At 41.4% G+C, this 26318-nt stretch overlaps 4 protein-coding genes across 4 annotated transcripts; 1 reads left to right on the top strand and 3 right to left on the bottom strand.

Moving 5' to 3' along the window:
* The first annotated feature begins 34 nt into the window (after positions 1 to 34).
* Positions 35 to 3142, top strand: znhit2 (zinc finger, HIT-type containing 2). Its single transcript, XM_027007023.2, has 2 exons — positions 35 to 412; positions 768 to 3142. The coding sequence occupies exon 2, from the start codon at positions 841 to 843 to the stop codon at positions 2554 to 2556; it is 1716 nt and encodes a 571-aa protein (XP_026862824.2). The 5' UTR covers positions 35 to 412; positions 768 to 840; the 3' UTR covers positions 2557 to 3142.
* A 727-nt stretch (positions 3143 to 3869) lies between these two features.
* Positions 3870 to 8095, bottom strand: tm7sf2 (transmembrane 7 superfamily member 2). Its single transcript, XM_027008008.2, has 11 exons — positions 8005 to 8095; positions 7662 to 7728; positions 7378 to 7574; positions 7218 to 7272; positions 6502 to 6696; positions 6060 to 6163; positions 5802 to 5921; positions 5385 to 5553; positions 5186 to 5266; positions 4811 to 4933; positions 3870 to 4681 (listed from the first exon to the last, which is right to left on the bottom strand). Exons 2-11 carry the CDS (start codon positions 7717 to 7719, stop codon positions 4521 to 4523), a joined length of 1263 nt encoding a protein of 420 aa, XP_026863809.1. The 5' UTR covers positions 7720 to 7728; positions 8005 to 8095; the 3' UTR covers positions 3870 to 4520.
* Positions 8096 to 10676: 2581 nt separating this feature from the next.
* vps51 (VPS51 subunit of GARP complex) lies at positions 10677 to 17875 on the bottom strand. The gene is made up of 11 exons (XM_027008520.2): positions 17550 to 17875; positions 17080 to 17209; positions 16781 to 16927; positions 16386 to 16605; positions 14617 to 15526; positions 14191 to 14406; positions 13331 to 13414; positions 13033 to 13167; positions 12112 to 12233; positions 11732 to 11819; positions 10677 to 11530 (listed from the first exon to the last, which is right to left on the bottom strand). The coding sequence occupies exons 1-11, from the start codon at positions 17742 to 17744 to the stop codon at positions 11270 to 11272; spliced, it is 2508 nt and encodes an 835-aa protein (XP_026864321.2). The 5' UTR covers positions 17745 to 17875; the 3' UTR covers positions 10677 to 11269.
* A 705-nt stretch (positions 17876 to 18580) lies between these two features.
* Positions 18581 to 25841, bottom strand: frmd8 (FERM domain containing 8). Its single transcript, XM_027008019.2, has 11 exons — positions 25609 to 25841; positions 24886 to 24973; positions 24631 to 24798; positions 24100 to 24201; positions 23925 to 23983; positions 23662 to 23828; positions 23003 to 23206; positions 22192 to 22315; positions 21409 to 21558; positions 20995 to 21223; positions 18581 to 20560 (listed from the first exon to the last, which is right to left on the bottom strand). The coding sequence occupies exons 2-11, from the start codon at positions 24971 to 24973 to the stop codon at positions 20451 to 20453; spliced, it is 1401 nt and encodes a 466-aa protein (XP_026863820.1). The 5' UTR covers positions 25609 to 25841; the 3' UTR covers positions 18581 to 20450.
* Between the last annotated feature and the right edge of the window lie 477 nt (positions 25842 to 26318).

The raw sequence follows: 26318 nt of genomic DNA, 5'->3' as shown, positions 1-26318 counted from the left end.
AACGGTGTTACGTCATCAGCCTGCGACCAAAAACGCAGCGCTGTCGAACGTGTTCTCTGTTATGACTCGTAAGAGCGAAGTTAGCCGTTGTACATAAGTATAAATTTACAAACGAATCGTACGTTTCGTAAATTGAATCACTACGCGAAAACGTGTCGAATGAGCCAAGTTATTTAGCTAACTAGATCGTTGTATCTGGGACCAGAACAGGTCGACCAGAGGTCCGGGTTTGGGCCAGACAGTCCGTTCAGGTCTATCCTCCACCAGAACACAGCATTACTTGTATTTAATTGGTTTGACAGATATTTAAAACTGCGCTCTAAAATATTCATTTCGGATGTTTGTAACAGCATAAAAATTATCGTAAAGAAAAACGCCCTCAGTGGTCATATCCATTCCTTTCGTCGAATAGGTAAGAATAATTTCACGCTTTCTGTACAATATGCCAGAGTTAAATACTGTAAGTAGGATAAATGTAAAAATCATTTATAATGAGAGACTTATCAAATATCAGCTCTGTTAACTAGCTAGAATGGGTTTGATTTTTTTTGTGTGTTGTAGTGTTATTTACCAATAGATCATCGGTATATCCAACTTTTAAGGGTTATTAAACCACAGACCAGGGTGACTGTTTGCTAGATGTCAGAACTGTTTGATATAGCCAAATTAACTTTTGCTAGTGACTAGTGTGTGGGTGTTTAGAAATGTATTACACATCAGGCATACATACACATCTCTATGCAGCCTGACAACCATCTTGTTTTCAGGGTAGTGCCTGCTGCTGGAGATGCCTACTTCCTAATTAAATTTACCACCTTGTTCGTCTAAGATAATCCTACGATGGACCGTGTGCTTAGACGAAGAATTCCTGAATGTGTGCGGACGTTACTGACAGACACTGCACCAGAGGAAGTCCAGTGGAGTGACTGGAGAGAACCAGAACCTGAACCCATAACCAAAGATGGAATTTCACTTCCTGCTAGAGGCGGATCTGATCTTTTTATTACTCCAGCTGGTGAGAAAGACAGTGGAAGTGGGTCTGTAGCATCATCAGTTAAAACATGTGGCCTTTGCTTATCTAAACCCTCCTGCTATACTTGTCCGAGATGCAACATGCCGTACTGTGGATTGAGTTGCTATCAAAGTCCACGTCACTCTGCATGCTCAGAGGAGTTCTACAAGGAATGTGTCACTCAGGAGCTGAAATTTCAGGGCACATCAGAAAAGGAGGGGAGAAACAAGATGCAGGACATTTTGCTGAGGCTGAGACACAGTGCTGATGTTGCAGGAGGGATGGACTGTGTGCTAAAAGACCTGCTTGAGGAAAGTGGAGGAAAGGTGACCGGGCAGGATGCACAGGTGTTAGAACTCTTGTCTAGATTGGCTGAAATTCAAGCAAGCAAAGAGGAACGAAGTGAAGAAATAGAGGAGATCTTGCATAGACTCCAACAGATAGAAGGAGGTCTGGGCAATGCAGAAAATGAGGAGGATGAGGAAGATCTAACACTGAAGCTGTCGGGACTGAATATTGATGCTCTAACCGAAGAAGAACTGTGGTCTCTGTTGCCATCTAATCACAAGGAACAGTTTAAGGAGCTTATTAAGGGAAGGGTCATTGGGGAGCTGGTGCCACTCTGGAGTCCATGGTGGGAAAAGCATGAACAAGATACTAAAGGACTTATTGAAGAATTAGAGTTAGAAGAACATCATTATCAAGTAAATATGACACAGGACATGATTAGGGAAAATATAAAAGGCGATGAAGAAACACAGAATGAAAAAGATCCTGGCATTCAGTACAAGAGCAGAAACATAACAGGGCAAACTCAAACCACTGAAGATGAGTCAAGGGGAAAACTGGGACTTCACAAGCAGAAGAAAATGTTTAAAATGAGCAAGAGCACTGTAACTGGTTCCAAATCTACTGCTCCACCCATCAGTGCTAAGATCCTTCCACTTCAAACAATCTCTGCAAACCCATCGCCTTTAGTACAGTTTAACCTCATCAACACTCTTTATGCCTATACCTTCTCCCTGTGTCTCTTTAATGGAGACATCTCAGAACCCGAGCAGCTGCAGGAGTTCTGCCAGGCTGTGTTGGTGATCTCAGAGTGTCTGGGCTGTGGAAGAGTGTTTCATTCTGTTCCTGAGGCCCTGGAAGCCGGGGTTATGACATTGTCTGCAGAGGGGTACGCTGACCGAGAAGACGCTGATGCAACCACTCGGGCCGTGCAAGCTGTGGCACATATCCTTACTGGAGAGAGTCGAGAGGATCCTACAGGCTACACGCTGGCTGCCCTGTCTCAGTTGCAGGCAGCCCTTGGAAAAGCCAAAGCTTTGATTCCTAAAGAAGAGAAAGAATGGAGACACAAGTGTTTCCTGGCTATAAAGAAGTGCGGGTTTTTCCAGTCCTGGGTGAAGGGAAACCCTGTGGTGGTGCGGCGCATAGCAGGCTTGACATGGTCAGAGTACTGCAGGAGAAGTGAGGAAAGGGTAGGATTGGAGAAAGAAAAGGAAAAGGGGAGGAGAAAAATGTTGATAGAGGAGATTAAGTAAGTGTGTTCTAAAAAATGATGAATTTCTGTGCGATTCTATTAAATATCAATAATACAAGGATTTTGCCTGCACATTTTATCAAAGATTGTGAAATATGTTTAAAAATGATCTCGAAGCCACAGCATCCAGATTATAAAGAAGAGTTCTTTTACAAAGTAATAATATAATTCCAATTTATATTTTGCTTGGGATACAGTGATACAATATATCACTGAAGTGCTCAGACTGGTTCTGGAGATCTACCTTTTTGCAGGGGTTAGTTCCAATGCTAACAGACCTGATTCAGTTAATCAAGGCTATCATTGCCTAGTATTACAGGTGCGGTGTTAATACATCTCTAGGAACAGACTTCGGTGTACACTGTACAGAGAGCGTGCCTGACCTTGGTCGAGAAGGCGCTAATGAGATGATGAGATCAATCAGGTCATGAACTCATTTCCTTGGATGGAAAGCCCTGGGTTGGTAGCCAAAGTCTTAATGCTGGTTAAAAATAACCAGTTTTCTTTTTCTTTTTTACATTACAGAAGCGAACGGCATTCAGTGTAAATACCATAGTGATGTAAAGCAAATAAAATATGAAAAATTACCATTGGCTCTGCACCTATGAAATTTCACATTACTGTTGAGTAACTTTAAAATAGCACTTATTGCTATTCTTTGTTTTATACTGTAGTTATTGTCTGTTAGAGTTTATGCTTATTTTGTGCTTCTAGGTATTAGCAATAATTCCTGTATTTCAGTGGTATTCTAGTTCAATTGTATCTTGAACACTAACATACTGTACTGGTTAGGATACATTCTATGAGTAGATGGCAAAATTACGTTTGGAAGTAGCTCTGGATGATAGCATTTGCTAAATGATGACAATATAAATGTAACTTGTAAAAATGACCTTCACTGGGAATGTTTTCATTTCATATCTTCAACAGTTTTAAAATTCCCAGCATTACTTTTTAAAATAATGCAGAACTTACTGTCTACAACCTCCAGAATCCTTACAATCATGCAAGTATATGGCATTGTACAACCATAAAATGAATATCCAACTAAAGATTATTAGAGCTTTACCTGCTGCAGTCCTGTTTGGTCACAGTTGTAGTACTCATTTGACTGGAATATTTGCGCCTAAGCATGGAGTTCTGTTATGGTAGAGCTGAGCTAGGCTTATATGTGCAGAGAACAGATAATATGAACTGGACCAGGAGTGCCAGATTAGGCCACATCAAAACCCATATGTGCTGGTCACTTTTTGCCAAAGGTATTAATAAAAAGGTATGTATAGCAAAAAAAAAAAAAAAAAAAGCAAACAAACATACAGATCACTTAATATTTATTGCAATAACTGCAGTAAATGAATGAAAAATACTGCAAGTTATAGCCACACCATAGGGAGGGTTTTTAATATTCACCTGCCCCTCCCCTGAGCTCTGAGGGGCAGAAATCTGTTGCTGTGAGAACATGGTAACTTCCAGATACATTTCCTCGAATATCTTGGATTATTTACTGTAATGCTCATACTTTCTTCATGCCTTTTGATGATAAATTCCACAACAGTCTCTTGCCATGAGGCATACACATTTGCTTTGACTTGAAAAAAAATTCAATTTCCATCTCTCTTGAAATCGTAGGTTCTCACTGTAAACATTGTGCTTTTCACTGTAGTCATGTCTAACCGTCATCCAGTAAATGTATTTGCTGAGGAAAAAAGGCTCATATAGTTTAGCCCACTTTGTTAATACCATGTTGTCTAACCATAGACTTTATATACAATCTACGGGTGTAACACACAGTAAGTTCGTGGTACACATTAGGTGAATGGGAAAATTGCAGTGTCCATCTGGCAAGCGAGCGACCTGTAATGCACTCTAAGAGGGAAGCCGGGCCAATTGAAATATGTCTGTGGGCCGCATTTGGCCCAGGGGCAGGGCTTTGGCCAGCCCTAGACTTGACAGTCTCTGCTTGGATCAGTACAGGTAGGGAATGATCCGGTAGGGCACGCGTCTGCAGTAAGTGTCCCACGCCACACCATACTTGGCTCTGCACTGCCGTTCATCACGGTCCTCTCGATGAATGAGTAAAATAGTAAAGTAAATTACATAAAAATAAGGCACAATGTGTGAAATCCCTGGGGGAAAAAAATAGGTAAAAGGTTAGAGGTGTGGTTCTTTATCAATAGAGATATACACCATATATAAAGATTTTGCACAGTGTTTCAGGAGATGAAATGGTTTACACCATTTGCCAGCAGACCCACCGCAAGGCAGAGACCATGCCAGTGCCATCAAGATGTCTCCCAGGTAGTTTGGGTGTCTGACGAAACCCCACCAGCCTGACACTAGCAGACGCTTTCCTGTTGCAGTGGCAATAGTTTCCAAGTCTAAGAAAAGAGAAAAGGTGGGTTGGTTATGCTGGTTATATTCAGTTCAGTCACATCTGTTCACTCTGTGGAAGTCGGTTTCCATTCTACAGTGGCTTGCTTCCTACTTGCCCTTTACACAGAGACCCACAAAAGGATGAGTACACTTTTGTTTATTTTAAATCACACAGTACATTGAATTTATGGCAGTAGAATAAGGATAAACAGTTGCAAATATTACCAACCACCCTCCCATTACGAAATTGTACTCACGCGCAACACTTGTGTGTGTAGGGTCTCTCCTAAACTGGTTCTTCTGAGAATTAGACTTACGGAATATATAATAGCCAACTCCTAAAATGGGCGGATAAGGGAGTTAGACAAAAACAAACAAACAAAAAAATTCATTAGCTTTGTACCAACTCATGCCCCTCCACAAATATCTATGTTGAATGCCAATCTTTTGAATTACCATTCAGAATGATAATTCCCAGTGCAGCAAGAGGGCTGAGCGTGTGTGGATGCCCAACCAGAAACACAGCCTGGAGACTGTATGTGAAAGGCACCCACGCCAGGTCCCCAAATGCCAGCATAAACCCGAACCCGTCATGCACAATGTCCATGGTGGTCAAAACAGCCTCCTGAATGCCAAGTGAAAAATGAAACAGTCACTCTTGGTATGTACATGTAAGCATATTTTTTTACATTCTGATGAAAGTCAAAAAGTACGTTAAGACACACACACACACACACACACACACACACACACACACACACACACACACACACACACACACACACACACACACACACACACCCACAAATATATTTGTAACACTGAAACATCTTCGGTGTAAATACAAACGAGTGACTGCAGCCAGACTCCCACCTCATTCCACAGGGCGTCAGTGACATAGAGCAGCTGGAAGCTGTTGACTAGCAGCAATGGCAGAGATGGAGATCCTCTAAGCTCCACCTCCTTCATCAGCATGGCCAGGTTCAGCACCACCTGTTCAGCAGATTATACAGAATGGTAGACACATCACTCATACAAATCTGATAGAAAGATAACACTCATACAGCATTACCTAGGGTGAGCTGCTCTGCGGATATTTAGAGATCTGTACATTTGGGCGACACCGCTTACCCAGCCAATTAACCCTGGCCTCAGCTCACAGAAGTATTTAAGGTCAAAGGACCCAATGCGAGGGTTAAGTTCCCGTCCCATAAAGAAATCATACAGGGGATTACCTATAGAAAATAAATGGTAAATGAATAGATTCATCTAAAGAAGATGAAAATAAAACTACAGGTTAAAGTTCATGCCCACATGAATAAAAAGCAAACACAGCTTTGTGGAATATTTCATAGAAGTATTCCATTGATTAGAAAAAAAAATGTAATAACTAAATGTACACAATAGTAGGGCAATACATTTTAAATGGCAATACAACAGTAGGGCAATACATTTTATATGGTGTCCAACATATTCATATAGCACTTGAAGCACAAATACACAGTAATTTCCATCCTTATACAATGCTCAAACTCCATGTTTCCATGACACTGCTGTTCTAAATGAATCCCACCTGTGTTTCCTCCGAGTGCCAGGGCATGGGGAGGGGCCCAGAATGAACGCATGTACAGGTAGAGTGATAGCAGGTATGCCACTGCAGTGGCACACACTGCAAGAGGCAACATCAAATCAAACAGGTTTCCAAGGGGCATCCCCAACCACAGACACAGGCCCAGCAGGAGGCCAGTGACACACAGAGCCTGGAAGCCTGCCAGAAAAGTTCAAATGCCCTGGTTAGTCAGACCATGACACTTAAATGCATGAAATAAGATGTTAACTAAATCAACCAATATCAACCATATAACATCTTAGTAATATTCCTGACATATTAGACCACAATCAGTCCCATATAATCAAAAATTTCATTACAGTAGTTTAAAAGCTCTGAGCAGAAAGATGCTGGAGTATCAGAACAGACCAGTAACATGATAAATTAATGCTTTACCTATTCCACTATAGGTTTAAAAACAAGCAAACAAACAAAAAAAAACTATAAAATTCAGAAAAATATGTATCAAGTATTGGACCAAGAAGTAAACTTTGATTTTCCACAGACATGGCTTAAATCCCAATGGAATTTGGACCTAGCCAAGGGCACTGGCACAGCAATAAAGATTGTAAACATGAAGAATGTTTTAACATACAGATTATCAATCCTGCTTTATGTTCAGTGTGAGAAAAAAAAAATCAGTAACAGGTGTGCATGCAAAAGAGATAAAATCATATTACCATTGATTGGATATTTTAGTCTGGACCCATCCCTAAGAACTAACCCCTGGGAAATCTGGGATGAAGTGAATAACATACAATATGTTCAGTAAAGTGGGCCAGAATGTAAAATTTAGACATTCATGTTGGAATTCAGATGAGGAGTTGCCGGCACACACACCTTGCCCACTGGAAGCAAGTAGAGGAAAACCTGGAGGGCAATCCAGCCACCGATGATGGCAGGGACCCACGGGTGCCAGAGGTGAGTGGAGGGCGGGAGAGGGGGAGGCCACTGGACTACAATGGCGCCTGGGGACTGACACACACTCAGCAAGTACAAAACAGTCAGGGGCAGAAAGACAGGAATGCATGTGGCGCCTGCAAACAGATAGGGGAGGGAACGTGTATAACACCTTTATTCTAGCGAAAAGTAGTTATTGATCACACGTACACATCCAGCCGTACCCAAAGTTCCTCCAAATTCCATTTCAGCGGAACGCCTCTCGTGTCTGCCGGGTTTCATTCCGTTTCCCTGTGAAGACGACGCAAAACAGACGTTTAATTTCCCACACATTCGTCTTTAGTCCGATGCGTTTTATATACAAATCAGAAACTGCACACAGAAAACTATGTACATTATCTAATAGATAGATTATGGATTAAATTGCAACAAATTGGCTGCCCAATGACGTGATGCTCTGATATTCTTATACAGCTCAAACAAAACATTTACACACAACCTAATATTGCTACCGGCAGCTCTCTGAATATGATTTTATGTGATGCCTCATATGAGGTATTCCCTTACCTTTCTCAAGCAAGCTCTGTTTTAATTTTCAGCATTTGCGCGTCTCTGTGAATGACAGAGGCCGGAACGTGTGCATAGTTCCTCCCAAAACACACGCAACCGACTCCTGCCTGCCCAATGAGCGCTTGGCGCTGTCAACACGATACCGCGGACAGGGGGCAGGTAAGCCAATGAGAATAGACACCATGCAAGCAGGTCAGCCCAAGCATTTCTCTAACCCAATAAGCTTTATGCCTGCTATAAACGATGGGCGTATGACAGCAGAGCTCTGTGCGTGAGGCTATGGCGTCATCTTACAACGCACCTATGGCTTTATATGAATTCGTTTTGTTTTTAAAAGCACTTAACCTGAAATATAAATATACTGCCCCCCCCCCCCCCCCCCACCATGCTTTGTCATACTAATCTTGATTGACAAATCATTCAATATACAAAATTCTTGTTTATCTTAAGTCTTTAATCAAAGTGCAGTGATTTCTGCCCGTCACTAAACGGCTCAGCGGTTGTTGAGGGGCTGTGTTGGTATTTTCTGTCAAGGCGCTGTAATGTAGCTGAGGAAGTGGTTATTTAGCTGAGCAGTTGTGGTTTAGGGGTTATTTAGCTGTTGCAATAGTTGTGGTTGAAAGCGGAAGGCTCATCGGGGTATTATTTTGCTGGGGGTAATCTTGGTTGAGGGCTAATTGGCTGTGAGGCAGTGGTTCAGGGGTATTTCACTGTTGTGATATTTTTCTTTGAGTGCTATTTTGCTGTGGGGGCTAATTGGCTATGGGATTGTTGATGCTGATGGGTATTTAGCTTTTGGGGTGATTGTGGCTGAAAACTATTTGGCTGGTGGGGCAGCTGTTGTGATAGTTATGGTGGTAGTTGTTGAGACCAATTTAGCTGATGAGGTATTTGTTGAAGAGCTGTGGGGCGTTTCTGGTATTTAACTGTTGTGATAGCTGTTATTGACGGCTGTTAGGATGATGTGGTAGTTGTGGGCAATTTAGCTGACGGGGGAGTTGTTATTTTCTGTCAAGGGGCTGTAAGATTGCTGAGGATGAGAGGTTATTTAGCTGTTAAATGTTGATATAACGACTAAATATAACGAGCCCATGAACGTTATTGCTGTTGAATATTCATACCAAGTTTAATGGTTATAGCTTGGAAATTACAGATTTCCAATCAATGATGGATGGATGGATGAATGAAAGGATTTAAGGGGTGCACTGACAAGTGGAATCAGTATGAAATGCAGTGTGGTGTTGGGAGTCAGCAGTTGAGTACTTTCACCATCAAATTTGATGGCGATAGCTTGAAAATGATTGGAGTGATAAAATCAATGGATTCATATGGGAGGATGGAGGGATGAATGAAAAGATAGAGTGTAGACAGATGGGTGCAGTATGCTAATACAGTTTGGTGCTTTCAGTCAGCTGTTAAATGTTTTCACCAAGTTTGAAAATTAAGGGAGTTATAAAATCATTGGGTTCCTATGAAAGGATGGAGGGATGAATGAAAAGATAGAAGGGGTGGATAGACAAGGGCCATCAGTATGAAGTGCAGTTTGGTGACTGGACAGAGAAGTTCAATCAGTACAGCAAATTTAGTTATATCTTTACAACTGAAGGAGATATACAATCAATGGATTCCTACGGGAGGATGGAGGGATGAATGAAAGGATTGAATAAAGAATGAGTGGAGAAAAATGGATGTGAGGCTGAGGGGTTATCTAACTATTGGGGTAGTTGTGATTGAGGGGTTATTTAGCTGTGGGGGTAATTGTTGAGGCCAATTTGGCTGATGGTGTAGTTGATAGGCTGGGGGGGGATGATTTTGATTGAGGGGTAATTTGCTGTGGGATAGAGGCTGAGAATTATTTAGTTGTGGGGTTAGTTCTGAGGAAGAGAATGTGTCCCTTGAGACTGGCTTATTATGATATCATGGAATCTTGTTTTTATGAACATTAAGCCATTCATTTCTATGGGAAAAAAGTCCACTTTTTAGAAGTCCAATCTGTCCCAAAAGCACAAGCACACGATTCTCTGTGACTGCACTTGTGCCAAATTTGGTGGTTCTACAACAAAAACTGCAGATTGTAAAAATGATAAACATTTGCAAGTACAAAATATAGAAGAAGAACAACAGAATGTTGGCTTTGTTAAAACAACAATCATATCATGGTGTGTTGCTTTGGCTAGTTCACACTAATACCAGTTAGCAGATAGTTGTGGATTTGGTTTTTCCAGAGATCCTCCCCTAATTATATTAGAAAATCCATGGTTGTCCACTACCAATATCCTTGATCCCACACCATGGTAACAGGCCCGGTGGCTCAAATTTTTACATTTTGAAGAAGGTGGAGTACCAGAGAATACCAGATTATGGTCAAGACATTTTAGCCAGGATTATTTTAAGAAAGGAACTCGCCTACACTGTGCGGATATGCCAATTCTGACACTTTAACAATACTCTGACTCCCTTTTCACTCTTACTAAACTAATATTCTTCACCCAATATTTTTCATCTAGCACTGTGTAACAGTGAAAAGTGTAAATATTGATTCATTATCCTCCACAATAGAATACAGGCTAGCATTCAGAACAGACTCCAAACAAATGCTGAGTGATAAAATATCCCCCCCACACACACACTATTTCACTTAGAAATACAGAAAGTAAAATACCTTCTGGTTTCTGATTCACATTGACTTTAATATTTCAGTCTTACTGCATTGATAATCTAATACAATCTAGAAATAAAACTTCAAGAATAAATATTTCAGAATTAGTGATCTGATTACTGACCATTAACTGCACAAACCATCAACTACTTTCCAAAATATAATAATTATTTCGGTGCTCATTTAATTGGTTTGCACATTCAGAGAGTTTGTGTAGTACATATTAAAACAAAATATTAGACTAATCCTGTCATGGCAACAATCAGTGTCAACGGTATATGTAGTTTTCACTTTTTTCAGGGTTGTTTATTTACAATGTTATCCAATACTACTGTTTTTACACATCATTACACATAGTTGGAGACTGTTCACTCTTTTCTGCATCAGTTTAGCCATTTCAGGGGTTTAACGTAAAGTCAGTCCACTTCCAAGTATAACAGCACCAGTAACAGCTCAGTAACAGCTCAGTAACAGCTCAGTAACAGCTCAGTAACACAGTATGCCTTCTGTTAGTACAGACACTCCCAGACCACTTCATTCCGTTGCCTCAGCCGATGCAGGCGAGAGTGCCGTTTCTGTATCGGTCCTTCGGCGCCGGTCCCCTTAGCCCCTCTCACAGATCACCTCGATCACGCTCTGCTCCATTGGGGATGGGTCCAGGCACCGGTGGGCAGCGCTTCCCACAATCTCATCCAAAAGGAAATGGACCAGGTTCTCATCAGACACAAAGCGCCACAGATACAGCTGCAGGTAGTGGCAGTCCACCTGGATCTGCTGGAGTCCGTACCGCCCGAACGTGCGCAGGCGCACGCACTCCAGAAACGTCTTCAGACTGATCTTAATGATCCCGGTAAGGACAGAGACCTGAGTGAGAAAAGGGGACGGAAGACACGGGCTGAGAGGTGTGCAGGGAGCCGATTACATCCCGTACGAATACGTTCCGTTTAAACGTTCTGAATGAACACATTTAGTATTCCCGCATTCGTAACATACTCGGCTTCTTTTCAGACTCAGCTCTGCTAATGAATATTGTAGACCGCAAGTTTCTCTGTTATCAGATGTTACCTTGTTGAACTCCACTGGACTGAAGATGTCAATCCTCTCTGAGAAAAGCTTGTGGATGTTGCTGAGCAGGTTTGTGTCCATTGGAGCACTACACAATAGAGCACACATACATTTGCTCCTCAGTCAGTGTTAAAACCCACTTAATTCTCATCCAATAGGCAGATCAATCCTATTTATGGCATCAACACCATAGTTTCCCATTTCAGATTATAAATTATACATGCTTTCCCCTAATCTGAGGTTAGTCTGAAGTGGTACGTCAGACTTCATGTGTTGAATTTGTGAATATATACAAATATGAATATGTAGTGTTAATATAATGCTTCAGTTTGTAACTGGGATGCTGTGTGTGTGTAAGTGGTGTGGTGTTGATCTCACACCTGGGTGTATAACTGGGGGTGTAGCGCATCTGTTGTCGTGAGCTGCTGTACACAGAGAAAGTGCGCTTGCTGGAGTCGCTACTGTGAGCTTTTCTCACACCCTCCTCATACAGCAAACCCACCTACAACACAACCCATGTGCATGAACAAAAACATAACCCACTCACAATGCACAATATTATACTTCCACACACTCTATCTACACAACTTAATACATTAAAAAAAAAATTGCCAATGTGTGCAACTGAACCCCAAATGTAGCTTTAAAAAAAAGTCATTTTTCCAATAATTCTTTTTCATGTATATTATACAGATATCCAGTGGCCTAAACATTTGAGAGATTCAGTACTAAATCCATTTTAAAAGTGGGAGACCTAGAGTGGGAGACCTGGGCTGTGTTTGAAATAGCCTACTACATACTACGTGTACGGATTAGGACCCAAATCAGTATGCTGTTTGGAGTATGCGACCAAAATGAATTTTTTCATTACATGAAAGATACCTGGATAACGTAACTATTCTGGCCAAATATTCCAGTACATGATCAGAGCCATCTTCGTGTTGTACTGCATACTGTAACATATGTTGTAGACTATTTGAAACATAGCCCTGTTTGATGCATATAAACAGTTTCATTCGAGGAAAAACTGACTTATTGCTCCTTTAAGTGACATATAAAAATGGTGGGTTGGTTGTATGTAAGTGAAAATTAATTACTGTTTAACTTAACTAAACTGAAAGTTATAGAACTGAATGCAGTTCAGTTTCTTTCTTTTTTTTCTCTTTTAGATGGTAAACTAAGAAATAAGATAAGTAACTAAGTAAGTTTGCCATCTTGCAATTTATTTGTACCTGGATATAGCCTAACTGGGTTCTGCACATGTACACGTCTTCAGACTGTCTAATTAGCAAATGTTTCACCTGAACATCAATGGAGGTGGTGTCCTCTACGACCCTCTTCATCACGGCACGGACGTTGCGAGGCTCGATGGTGTTGACCCAGTCTCTGGTCTCCACACTCTTCCTCAGCATCTGAGAGATTATTAAGCCTTGGACCTACATCGAATACAAAATCCATGCAACTGAAACTGTGGACGTTTCATGGCGAAGTCTCTGGCACTGGACTACCCCTACAGAACAAGAAAGAGGAACTCCAGACCCACAAAAGTCTCTCAAAGCTCTCACATAGGTTGAGGAGCAATAGCATTCCCATTAGTACCTTTACATAGTGGTTGAGCAGTTTCTGTGCTGCCTCTCTGGCCTCAGCACACAGAGCAGTTACTGCAGTCACTGGAGAATGGTGCTTTATGGGACAGAGGGGAGAAACAGATGAGACCTCAACTCAACTCAACGAAGCACTCAACACAAGATTAAAAATCACATCAGGAGTAGCAGAAATATGGCAGTGATGAGAAACATGCCAGCCTAGTTATCAGTACACACAGAGAGGATAACTTTAGGTCATATTTCAATGCTCCACACAGTTCTAAACACATTTTTGGGTATGTTCTCCCCTAAAATCTGATGCAAGTGATTTTTTAGCCCAAGATGATTTTAACCTCAACTGATTTTAGCCTCAACACATTACATACAAAAAATAGTTATTTTTCTAAATGTTAGCTAGAGTTATTGGACAACCTGAACATTTCTTATGCCAGGTGATTGTCTCCACATTGCTAAAATGTACACAACAAACCTAAAAGATGCAAGGGACTTCACGAGTGATGTGATGTTCGGTATGGCTATACAAGTCACTAAAGTACAAAGTAGACTAGCATTGCAGTACTGCAGAACAGCAGCAGAATAGCTGGCAAACTACAAGGCCCCTCAAGATGAGCATTTTTCTGAGCAGTAACATATACCCCCATATAAATGTACTGGCATTTTCTACAATAGAGCCATTCTGTTGAAACTTGAGTGCAAGTTCTGTGAAGCAGATGGCATCTGGCAAAACTAGGCTTAATAAAAAGTAATTGGGTCTGAAAGAATTCCAAATCTAAATTCAGGCTGTAAATTCTAATAGTCCCTGTTCTTGCCCTGGTGTACACAAAGAGCTTCCATGTGACACAAAATCAGTACCTGGACAAGGAACTGCTCATCTGTGAGGGTGAGGATGTACGAGATGGTGGAGGTCTCGTAGTCCTGGCACAAACGCGACAACAGCAAGAGGAGCGCGGGTGGCGTGGAGCCTCCTCGGTCTCCTGCACTCTCACAGAACTGGCGAGAGGACTGGCAGATGAACTTAATGAAGCTCACTACCAGCCCCTCTCTTACCCCTTGACTACAGAACTCCCCCTGAGAGTCAGAGCACAGAGGCAGAACATGAGGAGACGAAAAGAAGGTTTCCATGGTAAATACTTACAAAACACATTACTCAGTCCAACTGAAATGGTTCATCACATTTTAATTACATTAATTACCTTAAAAGCTACCAAATGCAAAGTGTTCTATACATGACCCTGAAAAATATTAAATAGTTAAAACACCTGTAAATAAACTCTCTACCTTGAAATAAGGTTTGTTGGAGAAGGTGATATCTTTTGCAGTAAAGAGGTGCACTGAGGCCAACACTGTCTTGATCTGATTCAGAATGGAGTTCGATAAGGAGGTCAGCAGTTCTGGAAGACTGGGTGGAGCATCTTTGCCAGGAGGACCACTTCCTCCTAGAGCCCCACCACCTACTGCACCTGCTCCACCCACCGTAAGCCGTGGAGCTGCTAGGGCCTGTCTGACATCAGTAAGGCTGTCCAGATAGAAGCTCTGCAAGGCACACAGGTACTGTCTGATCCTCTCCCTTGCAGCCTGAACAACAATCTCAGTGCCTTGGCTAGGTACAGCTGACCCAGGAAGTAGTTTTGACACAGCCTGGAGTCGGCGGTGGAAACGGTCCAGAGCTCTCACTAGTAGAGAATTATCTCCCACCCCTTTCTCTTCCTGGATCCTTCGCTCTACCAGAGAGAAGTATCTGCCTGCCAAAGAGTCCACAAATGTGTGCAACTTGCCATTCGCCATCTGAGGTATATTCTTTGAGGCCAGTTCGCCCTCTTGTGGACGGTTGATGAATAACTCCTGATAGGAGGCGATGACCAGACAGAGGTTGCTGACAAACTCATTACATCCTCTATCAATAAACTCTAGAATGTCTGTCCTAGCAGACAGTGAGAGGAAAATACTAGAATTCGAGGACTCAGAAGGAGAAATGGAGTTTGCGCCAGAGCTTGACTTATGGGTGGAGCCTCCAGCAACATCTGTAGCTGTAGAAACTCTGAGCTCCTCCTCCAACCCCTGAAGGTCCGCCTCCAGTCTGGTCTGGGCATGGCATAGGAACTTGTCGCAGAGTTCCTCTGCTGGCTCGTCCAGCTGCAGCAGAAGCTCCACACACTCCGACAGCTCTTTCGCACTTGTCCCTCCATCCCTGTAACACATACATGTGTAGCACAGAGTACAGCATGCTTTAAATACTAAGGTACAATACAACTGGGTGTCTTAACTCCAACAATAGAAACCCCATGCCCTGTACAGTTTCCAGTTAAAGCTCATCAACTTATTTATAAACTGTATCAGGTGTAAACATAAAATTGTTCAGGGCAATGGATATGAGAAACATTAGAATATTAAAAATCTCATATATAGCTCAATTTTTGAAATGCTGTATTAGAATATCCGTTCAGATTTACAAAACATATGATGCAGTCTTGCAGTCCAAAAAGATCTTTTTTAGACGAGGCAACTGTGTTAAAACAGGTAAACACTGGTACAACAAAGGGCAATGAAACCTGTTCTTTCTACAAATAACTACATGTTTCAGATAACTGGGACACTAGCAGGGTAAGTGTGACTGTTGTGCAGGTAGATTCCCCTTTTCACACTTGCTCCAGCATGCCAGTATATGGATCCAGCACGCCCATATCTGGGATTAACGTCATAGCAAGTTAGGATGCAAGATCTCGACTAGAATATGAGATTGTACCTGATTGAAGATGCTTTGTTTGGAATCTACACTCAAATCCCTTTATTTATTTACGACATGTTTTGTAAACATGGAGCATGGAAAAAGTTATGTCATCGCAAACATCCTCCTCTTCCCTGGCAGTGGTCCAGCTTTGGTTCCCACTTGAGACATGTGCTCAATGAACATTTTCCCTCACTTCAGACCTGCCTGCATTCACTTCCAAACCCATTTCTGGTTACCAGAGTGCTTACAGCTGCGACTGCATATGTAAAAGGGTTTCACACACTGTGTATATCCTGTAATATTCATTTTGTTCTCACACCTGAACTTCTGCCGCAGGTGCTGGGCAAGCTGCTCCATGATGGCCTGGCAGTCGTCCTGGATGCCCCTGAACGATGGCATGTGGCAGTACATCTGGAGCACACAGCGTGCACGGCGGTGTGAGTTCACAGCCTGGGTATACGCCTGTAGCTCCAGACACTTATTCAGCCTCGCTGGCAACTCGAACAGGAACTGGAGCTTACGCAAAAGAGTGTGAACACCTAGAGAGAGAGAGAGAGATTCAAGCAAGAAAGCAGAAAAGCAGCCCCTTGCCCTCAGCCAAGTGTGGGTACACGCATGAGTTCCACAGCCTCAGTAACATTACAGCAAACCTTGTGCTTTAACCCGAATAACCTGCTGGATAAACACATGAATAAATGAATGAGGTGTCCATGCCTGACAGTTTGCTGATCTGGGCGTGTTGGCCTTGCAGCGTGCCACTGATACAAGCACTAAACTCTGTGATAGCAGCCATGTTGGTGGACAGGCAGTCCATCTCATCTTCCATCTTCTTGAAGTCATTTTTCATTTTCCTAATTGTATCTGTAAATGTTATGAACACATTTAACAGATCTTTATATTTATTTTTATGTACCGATGTAAAGAAACAGGAATGTTTAATTTAGGTCACCTGAAGGTCATATAAAGGATCTGGCAACACATAGAAAAAAAATCACCATTAGAAATGGACTGACCTGTAGCAGAAATGAACTTATTGTAGTTTTCATACACTAGTGTCTGCATGTCACTGTCTAAAGATCGAATCTGTTTCACCATGCAGTTCTCTTGATCCATCAGCTCTGCAAGGGAGCACTCCTTCCTCAACTAATACAGCAACAAGCGAGAAGAAACCAGTATTTATTTACATTTTATTGATAGAGTGTTGAGATGTGATGCATGGTATAGGCTCATCCAACAAAGTGACACAGATCAGGATGTTTTTCAAACACTGAATTAATTATATTTCGCTGAAGAAATTTCATAATTTCATTTAAAAAAAATCTTCTTGCAGGAAACCAAACAATTACATATCAAATAACTAGCTAGCTAATTAAGTGACGCTATATATATTTACAATACTATGTCGAACATCCGTCGTACCTCTGGTAGCGGCTGAATTAATGACACTGAATTTATGATTTAGAGTAGATGTTTCGACTTGTACCTTATTCAGATAAACCTCTGGATCAAAATGTGGCCCGTTAATATCGCACGGATCCAGCGATTCGGCTTGTTCTACGCGCTTTCCTTCCTCATTCAGCCCATAGTAAAGCTTCAGCATACCGTGCACACGACGCTTGAGAGCCGAATCAGTGTCCGGCGGTGAAGTGGAGTCGGAAGAACCTCGATCCATATCCATTTTACCACGCAACGCTTCTGGATGCTAATGTGACTGCTAATGTAGAAGGGTAAGACAATGAATATTTGACAGACTTTATAGGAATAGCTGTCAGCTCTGGATTCTCATCCAGAAAGCTTCCTACTACCCGAACCAGGGGCGGTGCAAAATGGCACCCATTTCACATTTTCCAAAATAAAGGTCACCTCAAACTATTAAACGACCTTCTTAGATTATTACATAAATAGGAGTAAATCGTAATACGCCAGCAAAAGTAAAGCTGCTTAACGTTAACAATTATTTTTCCTCGTTTCAAAATTCTATGTACACCTGTTGGGCTTTTATTGTAGCGGTGGGAATGCTTCCTCGTTTATGCATTTTCTCGACCACCCCTGCTCTGTCCCGTCGCAGTTTTTAGCTACTTCCGTTTCTCAGTAGCGTATTGTATATGCAACCTGTGGTAACGTCACTGTTTAGGGGAACCCAATAGCTTTTCAGTAGCGACGCTGTTTTATTGGTCAAGTAGTGCGGTCTGAAATAAAAATAAAGCTCTTCACTATGTCTAGGCCGTATACACGTAGTCTACAGAAGCATTACCATATGACGGGGACATCGAATATCTCGGGCTGATGCCGGCATGGCATGGCAGAGGGAACCTATAACGCTGAGGACGGAGAGGAACTGACGAGAAGGCGTCGCTGTGAAAATGCATAAACAAAAGGCTAACAGTCCGTATATTAACACATTTCCAAATGACGCATATCTTTTAAAATATTAACATAATAAAGGCAGTGTTTCGATGAAGCTTATTTTTTTCAATGTATTGGTATTTCTTCCCCAAAACACATTCAAAGCACTCAAGATAATCAGTTTATTTAAATAGATATAAAAAAAAAATCCATGAACAAAACATTTACTGATGGGTATGTCAGAAAATTAGTACAAAGCATTAAGTTATGTTGCAAATTGTGATTACAGTCACTAACAGTTCATAGTGCATATTATTTAAAGACAAATTTCAGGGGTACAAAGTTCTTCATTCACACAAAAGTTAGTGATATGGTCCAGGTATTTAAACCGTTTTAAAGTCCACCCACAGACAAGAAGGTTGTTTCAATAGAGAATCTTCACCATGTCATTCAGTTTAGGTTCAACTGTTTGTAAACCAACCACTGACGTTCCACTGAAAGCACAAAATTTGCAGGTAACAGACATAATGAGAAAAGGCAGTTTATATTGATCAAACTTTAAAATGACCAAAGTTCTTGAAGCTTTGGACATATTTGACAGCAGATGCAAGTGTGTACATAACTGCTATATTCTCAATTAAACAACTGTCTTGCTGATATGCAACCTGTGTCTTAACTCTATAGCAGGCAGACTCTATATGCTGCCTCTGCATGCAGTTGAACCCCTTGCACACAAAAGGTGCAAATCACAATGAAAATATCTAGTTTAGTGGTTTCCCTTCAACACATGGCGCCTACAATTCACACTCAAATGTTGTACACTTGCACTAAATATACACTGCACATTTTAATGCTTTTATTATTTGCCATTCACAAATACTCAAAAGTGTCCCATTAGCATAAGGAAAGGTTCCATACTGTTACAGGTTATTTGACGAAAATATGAAAATCATGCATATTCCATCATCAGTAAACAAAACTCATCTTAAGGCAGACAGAATGGCAGATAAACAGAATTGTCTAAATCATTGTTTACCATCTGTAATTGTTGCTGCATCATTCAGTTAATGCATTTTTGCCTGGGCTTTATAATGAACTGAAGTACATTCAGGCTTTAAGTGTTTCAATATGATGTGCAGCCTAAGGCCTACACACAGCTTCCAAATATAAAAAGCACAACTTGACTATGCCCAGCAAGCAGCCACACAGTTGGTGTCCTTCTCCTTTTTTCAAAGTCAGAGGACATTTGAGCCAGTAGAGCCAGGTGATCTCTGCCAGCTATGAGGGATATTCAGCAGGGCAAAATGGTAGAGGGCACTTACATGGTCAAACAGCTAATCAGGGTTTGGGTTAACAAAGCTAGCCATAAACAAATATCAGAAAATGACCACAGTCTGTTAAACAGACTGTGAGAATTACACCAGCACAAGTAACCCAGTACGTAGCAGGAACAAAGTCTCCAGATCTTAGGTGTGACCACCAATCTGAACCCCCCCACTGAGATGCTGTCTGCCGGTTAGGGTTAGTCTTTATTGTGAATATCTGTGTTGTGTGAGTGAATAAATCCCTAGTGAATGCAGAAGAGACTGGAGGCACTGATTCCTGTAGTACAGAAGGCAGAGTGTGAGCAGTCACAGTGCACATTACCATCCTGTACAGATCACCTCTGCTGGCACACTGGAGTTATGGTTTGATGAGTTTTGCATAGTTTGAATTTGCATTCAGATGAGTAACAGATGCAGAACCCCCAATGATTTCGCCTCTACCGCTTTCATTTTTGCTTTATAAACTGTCAACAAACTGGAACCATGTTTTAAGTCTCGACATCAAACTTCATATCACAACAGAGAGAGCCATAACTAGAACTATAACTTAAGCTTGTTACATCAACATTAGAAGCATATTACCCATAAACAGCAGTTCAACTTTTTATAATCTTGGTCCAAACTGTCCATTCAGTTCATGACAATGTGTCTTTGAATCTCAATGGGCAGATGTAGTTTTTGGTCACAGGGCTGAAGCTCATTCATGTTGATTTTCACCCCTGCTCTAAACCATCAGTCACTTGAACCGTAGAATAAGTGGGAGGGGCCTGCCTGGTGAAAAAGGAAGCTGCTCTCTTTGGCTTCAATCGCTTGATTTCTTTACCTGAACATACAGAGCAGACAATTCTAAATCTTAAATGTACCATGTGGTATTTAACACACAACTTACAATGATGAATGAACTAATTACATCACATTTACATTTCTAACACTAATTACTGAACTAATTACATATATACATATACTGATTACATATATACATTTTTGAATTTCTAAAAATTCAAGACAGCTGTAGCTCAGTGGTTAAGGTACTTGACTAGTAATAAGAAAGTTGCCAGTTCAAGTCCCACCACCACTGAGCTCCCCTGTGCAAGCTCCTTAACCCTTAATAGCTCAAGATGTATTCAGTCATAATTCTAAGTCGCTTTGGATAAAGGTGTCAGGTAAATTCCATGAATATAAATGCTTCTGCCCCTTCCCCCTGAGCTGCTCACTCCTTCCCCGTGAGCTACCCACCGCAGCATCTATGATGCTCACCGTCATCTACGTAGCTGATAGTGCTGAGCGTGTGCACTCTGCTGCACACCACGCTGCTCTGTCTGCGCAGCTTCCTCTGTCTGCGCTGCTCTCGTGCCTGCTCAGCACTGCCCACCTGGCCTGCAGGTGTGTGGGAAGGAGATGCCTCCCCATCTGCCGCTGCTGCCGCAGCCTCCCCCACTGCCCGCAACTCCACACAGAATTCAATCAGGCCACTCATCAGCTCAGCCTGCAACACAACAGCATTATGCAAGCCTCCAGCACATAGCATAAGCAAAGCTCAGCACCAATGCAGCAGTAGAGGGCGTAAAGATCATTAAAGAATACTGGGTGTTCTTAAAGCCATCTTTCCAATATTTCATATAATCACTACATATATTTCACTATAATGAACAATGTATTGACAGTGTGTACCTGTTTTGAGTAAATCTTCAGTAATTTGTTAACGGGCATGCCAGCCTCCTCCCCGTCAAACTCCAGCCACAGTATATGGGAATCTCCCTCTGTCTCTGGGTAGCTATGGTCCCAGGAGAGCTCACTGAAGCGCAGACCCAGCAGGACATGCTGAGTGAGAGAACAGGCTAGTGAGAACAGGGTGGAGCAAGATACAACTTTATTTCTCTTTGGGGAAATTTTTAAAAATATTAATATGGCTGAGGTGAGGGAAAATGGTTGGTAGGCAAATATTAAGCCAGTAGAGAAATGGACTAGAGGATTTGTAGCCAAGTCAACCACTTTGCTACCTGTTGAGTTTGGTTTTAAAGGGCATTCACTAAGAGTAGTATTAAGGGAGTTATCAGAAGTAACTGATGGACACAAGGGGTGTTTCAAAACTCCCAAGTCAAAAGTGTCTTCCAATGGCAGAACTGAGTCAAGCACAGGGAAAGTCTAATTTTATAGGAGCCCCCCACTAAGGATACAAAATCTAACTCTTTTATAACTTTTATAACGAAGGGAGGATGTAACTCTGACATAACTATTTATATATTATATTAATACACACATTAAACTTGGGTGTGTCATGGTTCAACCTGATTAGCTGGCATCATTTTGACCAGAAGGACTAATTTGAATTTTACAGCCATCTGCAATATCAGTACAGAACAGTAACGCATTCGAAACCTGCACAAGTACAGGAGCCCCTCTGAAAACATTCAATACATTCTGTGCAGAGTGAGTCTGAATGAAGATACAGACCTTTTCTTTCATGTCTATGACATAGACTCCCTCCAGACTGATCCCAACACTAACAGCCTTCCGACCACCTCGGTGCAGGATACCCTGTGCTGGCTTGTCTATCTCACCCATGAAGAAAGCACAGCTGGCAAAGACAAACAAAAGTACATAAGCAGCTACTCTCTTATGGCTGCACAAGTTACAATAATCGTTCATTGTCCTCACAGTGGATTGGTAAAAATGTTTACGGCAGACCTGAACAGTCTGAATATTCAGTCTTGGCTCTGAGCACAATGCAGTCTTCACTACACAGTTTTCTATGGAGCCACAGTGGTCAAAGATGCCCAGAAAGTCACAAATGTAGCAACATTTCATTTTAAATTATTGAATAATTTGTGTGTGACACCATGCATGCATGACAAGACAAATGCAAGCATATAATTGTGATGCCAGTGTAGGCCTTTAATTCAGAGCAAGGGCTGTTAACAGCTTTTTAGCCAGTGCACAGCACATTTCAGTTAATTTACACCTTCATTACTGATAGAATACATTTGACAATTTAAATTTACTGGATATATGCATTTTGATCTATACCAAATGAACATGCCTAATGTTAAAGCAATGTTTTTATAAACAAATGTTTTTGAAAATGAACTTTAAAAAACACCAAGCATTCTAAGCCTTTAAAACTGTACTTGGACCAGCTCTAAAAATCTGCATACAAGATTTGGATTTACTTTATAAAGAACTATAACCTTGATCTAAACTTGCCCCAATTGGCAGGTCTGTGATTGATTAAATGGAAGCCAGGTTAAAAGTCCTGCATACAGACCCATAGTATGGCAGGGTGTGGCAGGTGCTTAGGTACTGTCGGAACAGTGTGGGAAGGTCCTGATTGGCACTAACTGTGCCATATTCCTGCAGGAGGTTCTGCTCCAGCTCGGCTTGGCGACCTCCCCTCGTCCGTAGGGTAGAGAAAAAACCTCCACTTCCCAGCACCACATGAGCTGGAAGGAAGGAAGACAACTTCTTCTCTCTATGACACAACAGAAGAGAGTCAAGTATTTGAATACTTATTTGCAAACATCTATGAGCATTTGGGTCCTAAACACTTATCACCTTAAAGACAACTCCCTATTGCTCTGGGTATATGACCCCACCTATTCATCCAATTTACAGTGTTAGTGATGACTTGTATTAGTAATATTTTTAAATCCAACTGCATTTCAACAGAAATTCAACAATCTTACACTAATTTCACTAAATCACACTTATGTTGGATCGATGTCTTTGCCTAAAGGGTTTTCATTTAGTGTACTTTACCAACAGCTTCATTCTTTTATGACAATGACACGTAAAAACAAATTCAAAATAATCATTATGTCTATTTGTTATATAGGATGGTCAGGAGAACATTAAGTCTGCTGACAGAAACAACAGGTTCACAGTTAAATCCCAATAGTACAGAAACTCCAAACCACCAACATGTACCTTATGGCTGCCACCAATTTTTCTTCCTGAAGCCCAATGCCAAGCTCTATGGCACAGGCCAAAGCTCCCAGCCTGACCCAGTGCTCAGGGTCACAGGGGTAGCGACCCTCCAAGATATTTAACTTGGCTTCATCATAGAGAAGCCTCAGGACACCCTCATCTTCTACCTACAAACCTCAACAGAATGTAAAGAATAAAAATTTTGAAGGATATCTTTGCAAGCCAATCTAAAATAAAATATCTGATAACGACAGAACTTCTACCTGAAGTTCTTTTGACCTGGGATAGAAAACATTCCTTCTGTATTGAAGACAAGGTTCATCTGAAGGCAAAAATAACAAAACCATTAAACATGACTATAGCGCAAAATGAGCATGTATAAAATGAAAAATCCAGGATATTATATAAACACAAACTCTCTCTCTCTCATACACACACCTAGAGAGATGTCCTCTGTAGAAGCCTCAGTGAAGCGATACAAGAGGTCTTGCCACTGTCGGCACAGCTTGTAGGGCTGATGTTTTGGTTTGAGCTGCAGTTCTAAAATGGATGCAGTAATTGGCAAACTTAAAATGGAGAGTAAAATTAATCACAGAACACATCACCTTCTTTAAATAACAACATATTGCAAGGTTTTCTGCTTCAGAAGAATTACATGCCACATTTCACATTTGCAAATATCCTGCATATTTCAGGCAATAACGATGAACACCCTAAGCTGCCCCTGTGACTTCCTCTCAAATGCTGTCAGGTTGAGACTGTAAAGTTCATCATTCTTCCTGCTCTCACAGAGCAACCCATAGGCTTTATGTACATGGGGAAAGAACTTGACCGCACTTTGGGTGACTTTCACTTTAGCAAATATAAGAGTCAAGAACGACTTTAGAGCAGTAAAATGAATGTGTCCATTTTTGCTTAGTAGTTACTAGTAATGTGTTAAAGACATAGAGCTTACAGTTAACTCATTACCAAGTAAAGGGGAACAGAGCCAAAAAGCAAATGCATCTTGAGCAGAGTCGGGAATGTTGAGGGCCTCTCGTACGTTGCGGCCGAGCTCCTGTACACACACACCCCCAACGCCCTCCACACACAAGTGCACGGCACTGTCGCTCACTAAGTATACAAGTACGTCCTGGGCTGCAGAGACAGACAAAACATACAGCTTTGAGAATCATCGTGTTGATAAAGAAGGACATAACTATCGAAGAAAGCACAAAAACTAACCACGGGTGACTGATGAAGCAACACTTCCTCGTTGTGACCGAGAGTGCTCCGACGGTTCCGAAGGGAATTCGCAATCATCTCCCTCCATCTAACATAAACGGCACAGAAATGCTGAACCTAGAGCTAGCTAGCTAGCTTTGTTAACTAACGTTAAAATTATAATTACAATTGCTCCTGCAACATTAATAAAGTTAGCTAGCTAATTGTACTGGCAAGTCAGCGAAAGTTATGCTAGCTGGTTAGCCAATTATGGATATTTTCCATGAACAGAATAGGGTAACAGAACAGGGTGTCGACCGCTTACCAGCGCGCTTACTTGCTAGTTTTGACAATTAACATCAGCGCCAATTTATTTAGCTATCTACTATACAGTTTATATACTGGTCAGTTAGCTAGCACTCTACCCCAAATCAAATAGCTAGCGAATTTGGGGGGGTCTAGTAGTACATACCCTACATACCCAACAAGCTCGCTAGTCAGATTTGATTAAAAAAAGTATTTAACACTTTATTAAACAGATAGCTAAGTATATTACTATACAATTGTAATAATTAGATATGTCATTACAGGACACCAAACAGCCCGTTTAAAAATAGCTAGCGTTAGATTAGCTAAACCGCTATGTTATCCTACTAGCGTTAGCTAAATTACTCAATAACCCTCACAGTACATAAATGTTTCGGAACGCTAGGTTAGCTTAGGTAGCCAATTTTGTCCACTTACCGAGAAGCTAGCTAGCTCTATGCTATCAGCCTTTCGTTGTAATCACACAGGCTTGCTGTCAAGAAGGAAAGTATGAAAGTTACCAGTGTTCTGGTAAGATTACGTTGGTTAACTCTAACCCAGCTAGGCTAGCAATCTGCATAAAAACAACAGCTGCCAGTATGACGCCAGAACGCCCGCCGACGATAACACGCTGAGAACAGCGCGCACTCGCACCCGTTTCCTGGCGAGCTTCTAATCCTCGCGACCCTTTCCCTCCATCCTTTCGTATTAAGTGCCACCTACTGACACATGTGTGAAGAGCCATTTACTGATATTCGTACTCAAAATGTTACGTGTTATGGATAATGGAAATTGGTCCGTTCCAAACAACAAAAAAGCACATAAAGAAGGATAAACGCATAAAGAAAATGAGTCATTTTGGGCACTGCATCTGAATCCGTATTCTTCTTAAGCATTGCACTCAGTGATGAAAACTTGACAAAACAAACTTGATTCATAAATACTTGTCTTAACATAAGGTTGAGTGTCCGGATGCGAGTTTAATACATAATTTACGGAATATAGTCTGGAATAGTTCAACACATGACAAAAAAATGTTATTTCACCACTCCACTCCTTCATATTAAGAAACTCAAAGAGGCGTGTCAGTGGCTGTATTGACAAAGCGCCTTCCTCTTTTTCCAAAACAAATCGTTGTACGCCCCTTT

The sequence above is a fragment of the Electrophorus electricus genome, chromosome 17, assembly GCF_013358815.1.
Source record: "Electrophorus electricus isolate fEleEle1 chromosome 17, fEleEle1.pri, whole genome shotgun sequence".
NCBI classification, from domain to species: Eukaryota; Metazoa; Chordata; class Actinopteri; order Gymnotiformes; family Gymnotidae; genus Electrophorus; species Electrophorus electricus.
Note: the sequence above shows the minus strand (reverse complement) of the source record. Positions and strands in the feature narration are given on the sequence as shown.

Bases quoted from the DNA above. Each gene is read 5' to 3' on its own strand.
- znhit2 (XM_027007023.2), top strand. From the start codon at position 841: ATGGACCGTGTGCTTAGACGAAGAATTCCTGAATGTGTGCGGACGTTA.
- tm7sf2 (XM_027008008.2), bottom strand. From the start codon at position 7,719: ATGAAACCCGGCAGACACGAGAGGCGTTCCGCTGAAATGGAATTTGGA. The intron at 5,554-5,801 runs GTGGGAGTCTGG...CTTGGCATTCAG, and splicing joins CTGACGCCCTGTGGAATGAG to GAGGCTGTTTTGACCACCAT. The intron at 5,267-5,384 runs GTAATTCAAAAG...CGCCCATTTTAG, and splicing joins GGGAATTATCATTCTGAATG to GAGTTGGCTATTATATATTC.
- vps51 (XM_027008520.2), bottom strand. From the start codon at position 17,744: ATGGATATGGATCGAGGTTCTTCCGACTCCACTTCACCGCCGGACACT. The intron at 11,820-12,111 runs GTGTGAGATCAA...TCTATTGTGTAG, and splicing joins ACCCCCAGTTATACACCCAG to TGCTCCAATGGACACAAACC. The intron at 11,531-11,731 runs GTAACATCTGAT...TTTCTCACTCAG, and splicing joins GTCCAGTGGAGTTCAACAAG to GTCTCTGTCCTTACCGGGAT.
- frmd8 (XM_027008019.2), bottom strand. From the start codon at position 24,973: ATGGAGGGAGATGATTGCGAATTCCCTTCGGAACCGTCGGAGCACTCT. The intron at 24,799-24,885 runs GTTAGTTTTTGT...CTGTCTCTGCAG, and splicing joins TGCTTCATCAGTCACCCGTG to CCCAGGACGTACTTGTATAC. The intron at 20,561-20,994 runs GTGAGCATCATA...CTGTATGTTCAG, and splicing joins TATCAGCTACGTAGATGACG to GTAAAGAAATCAAGCGATTG.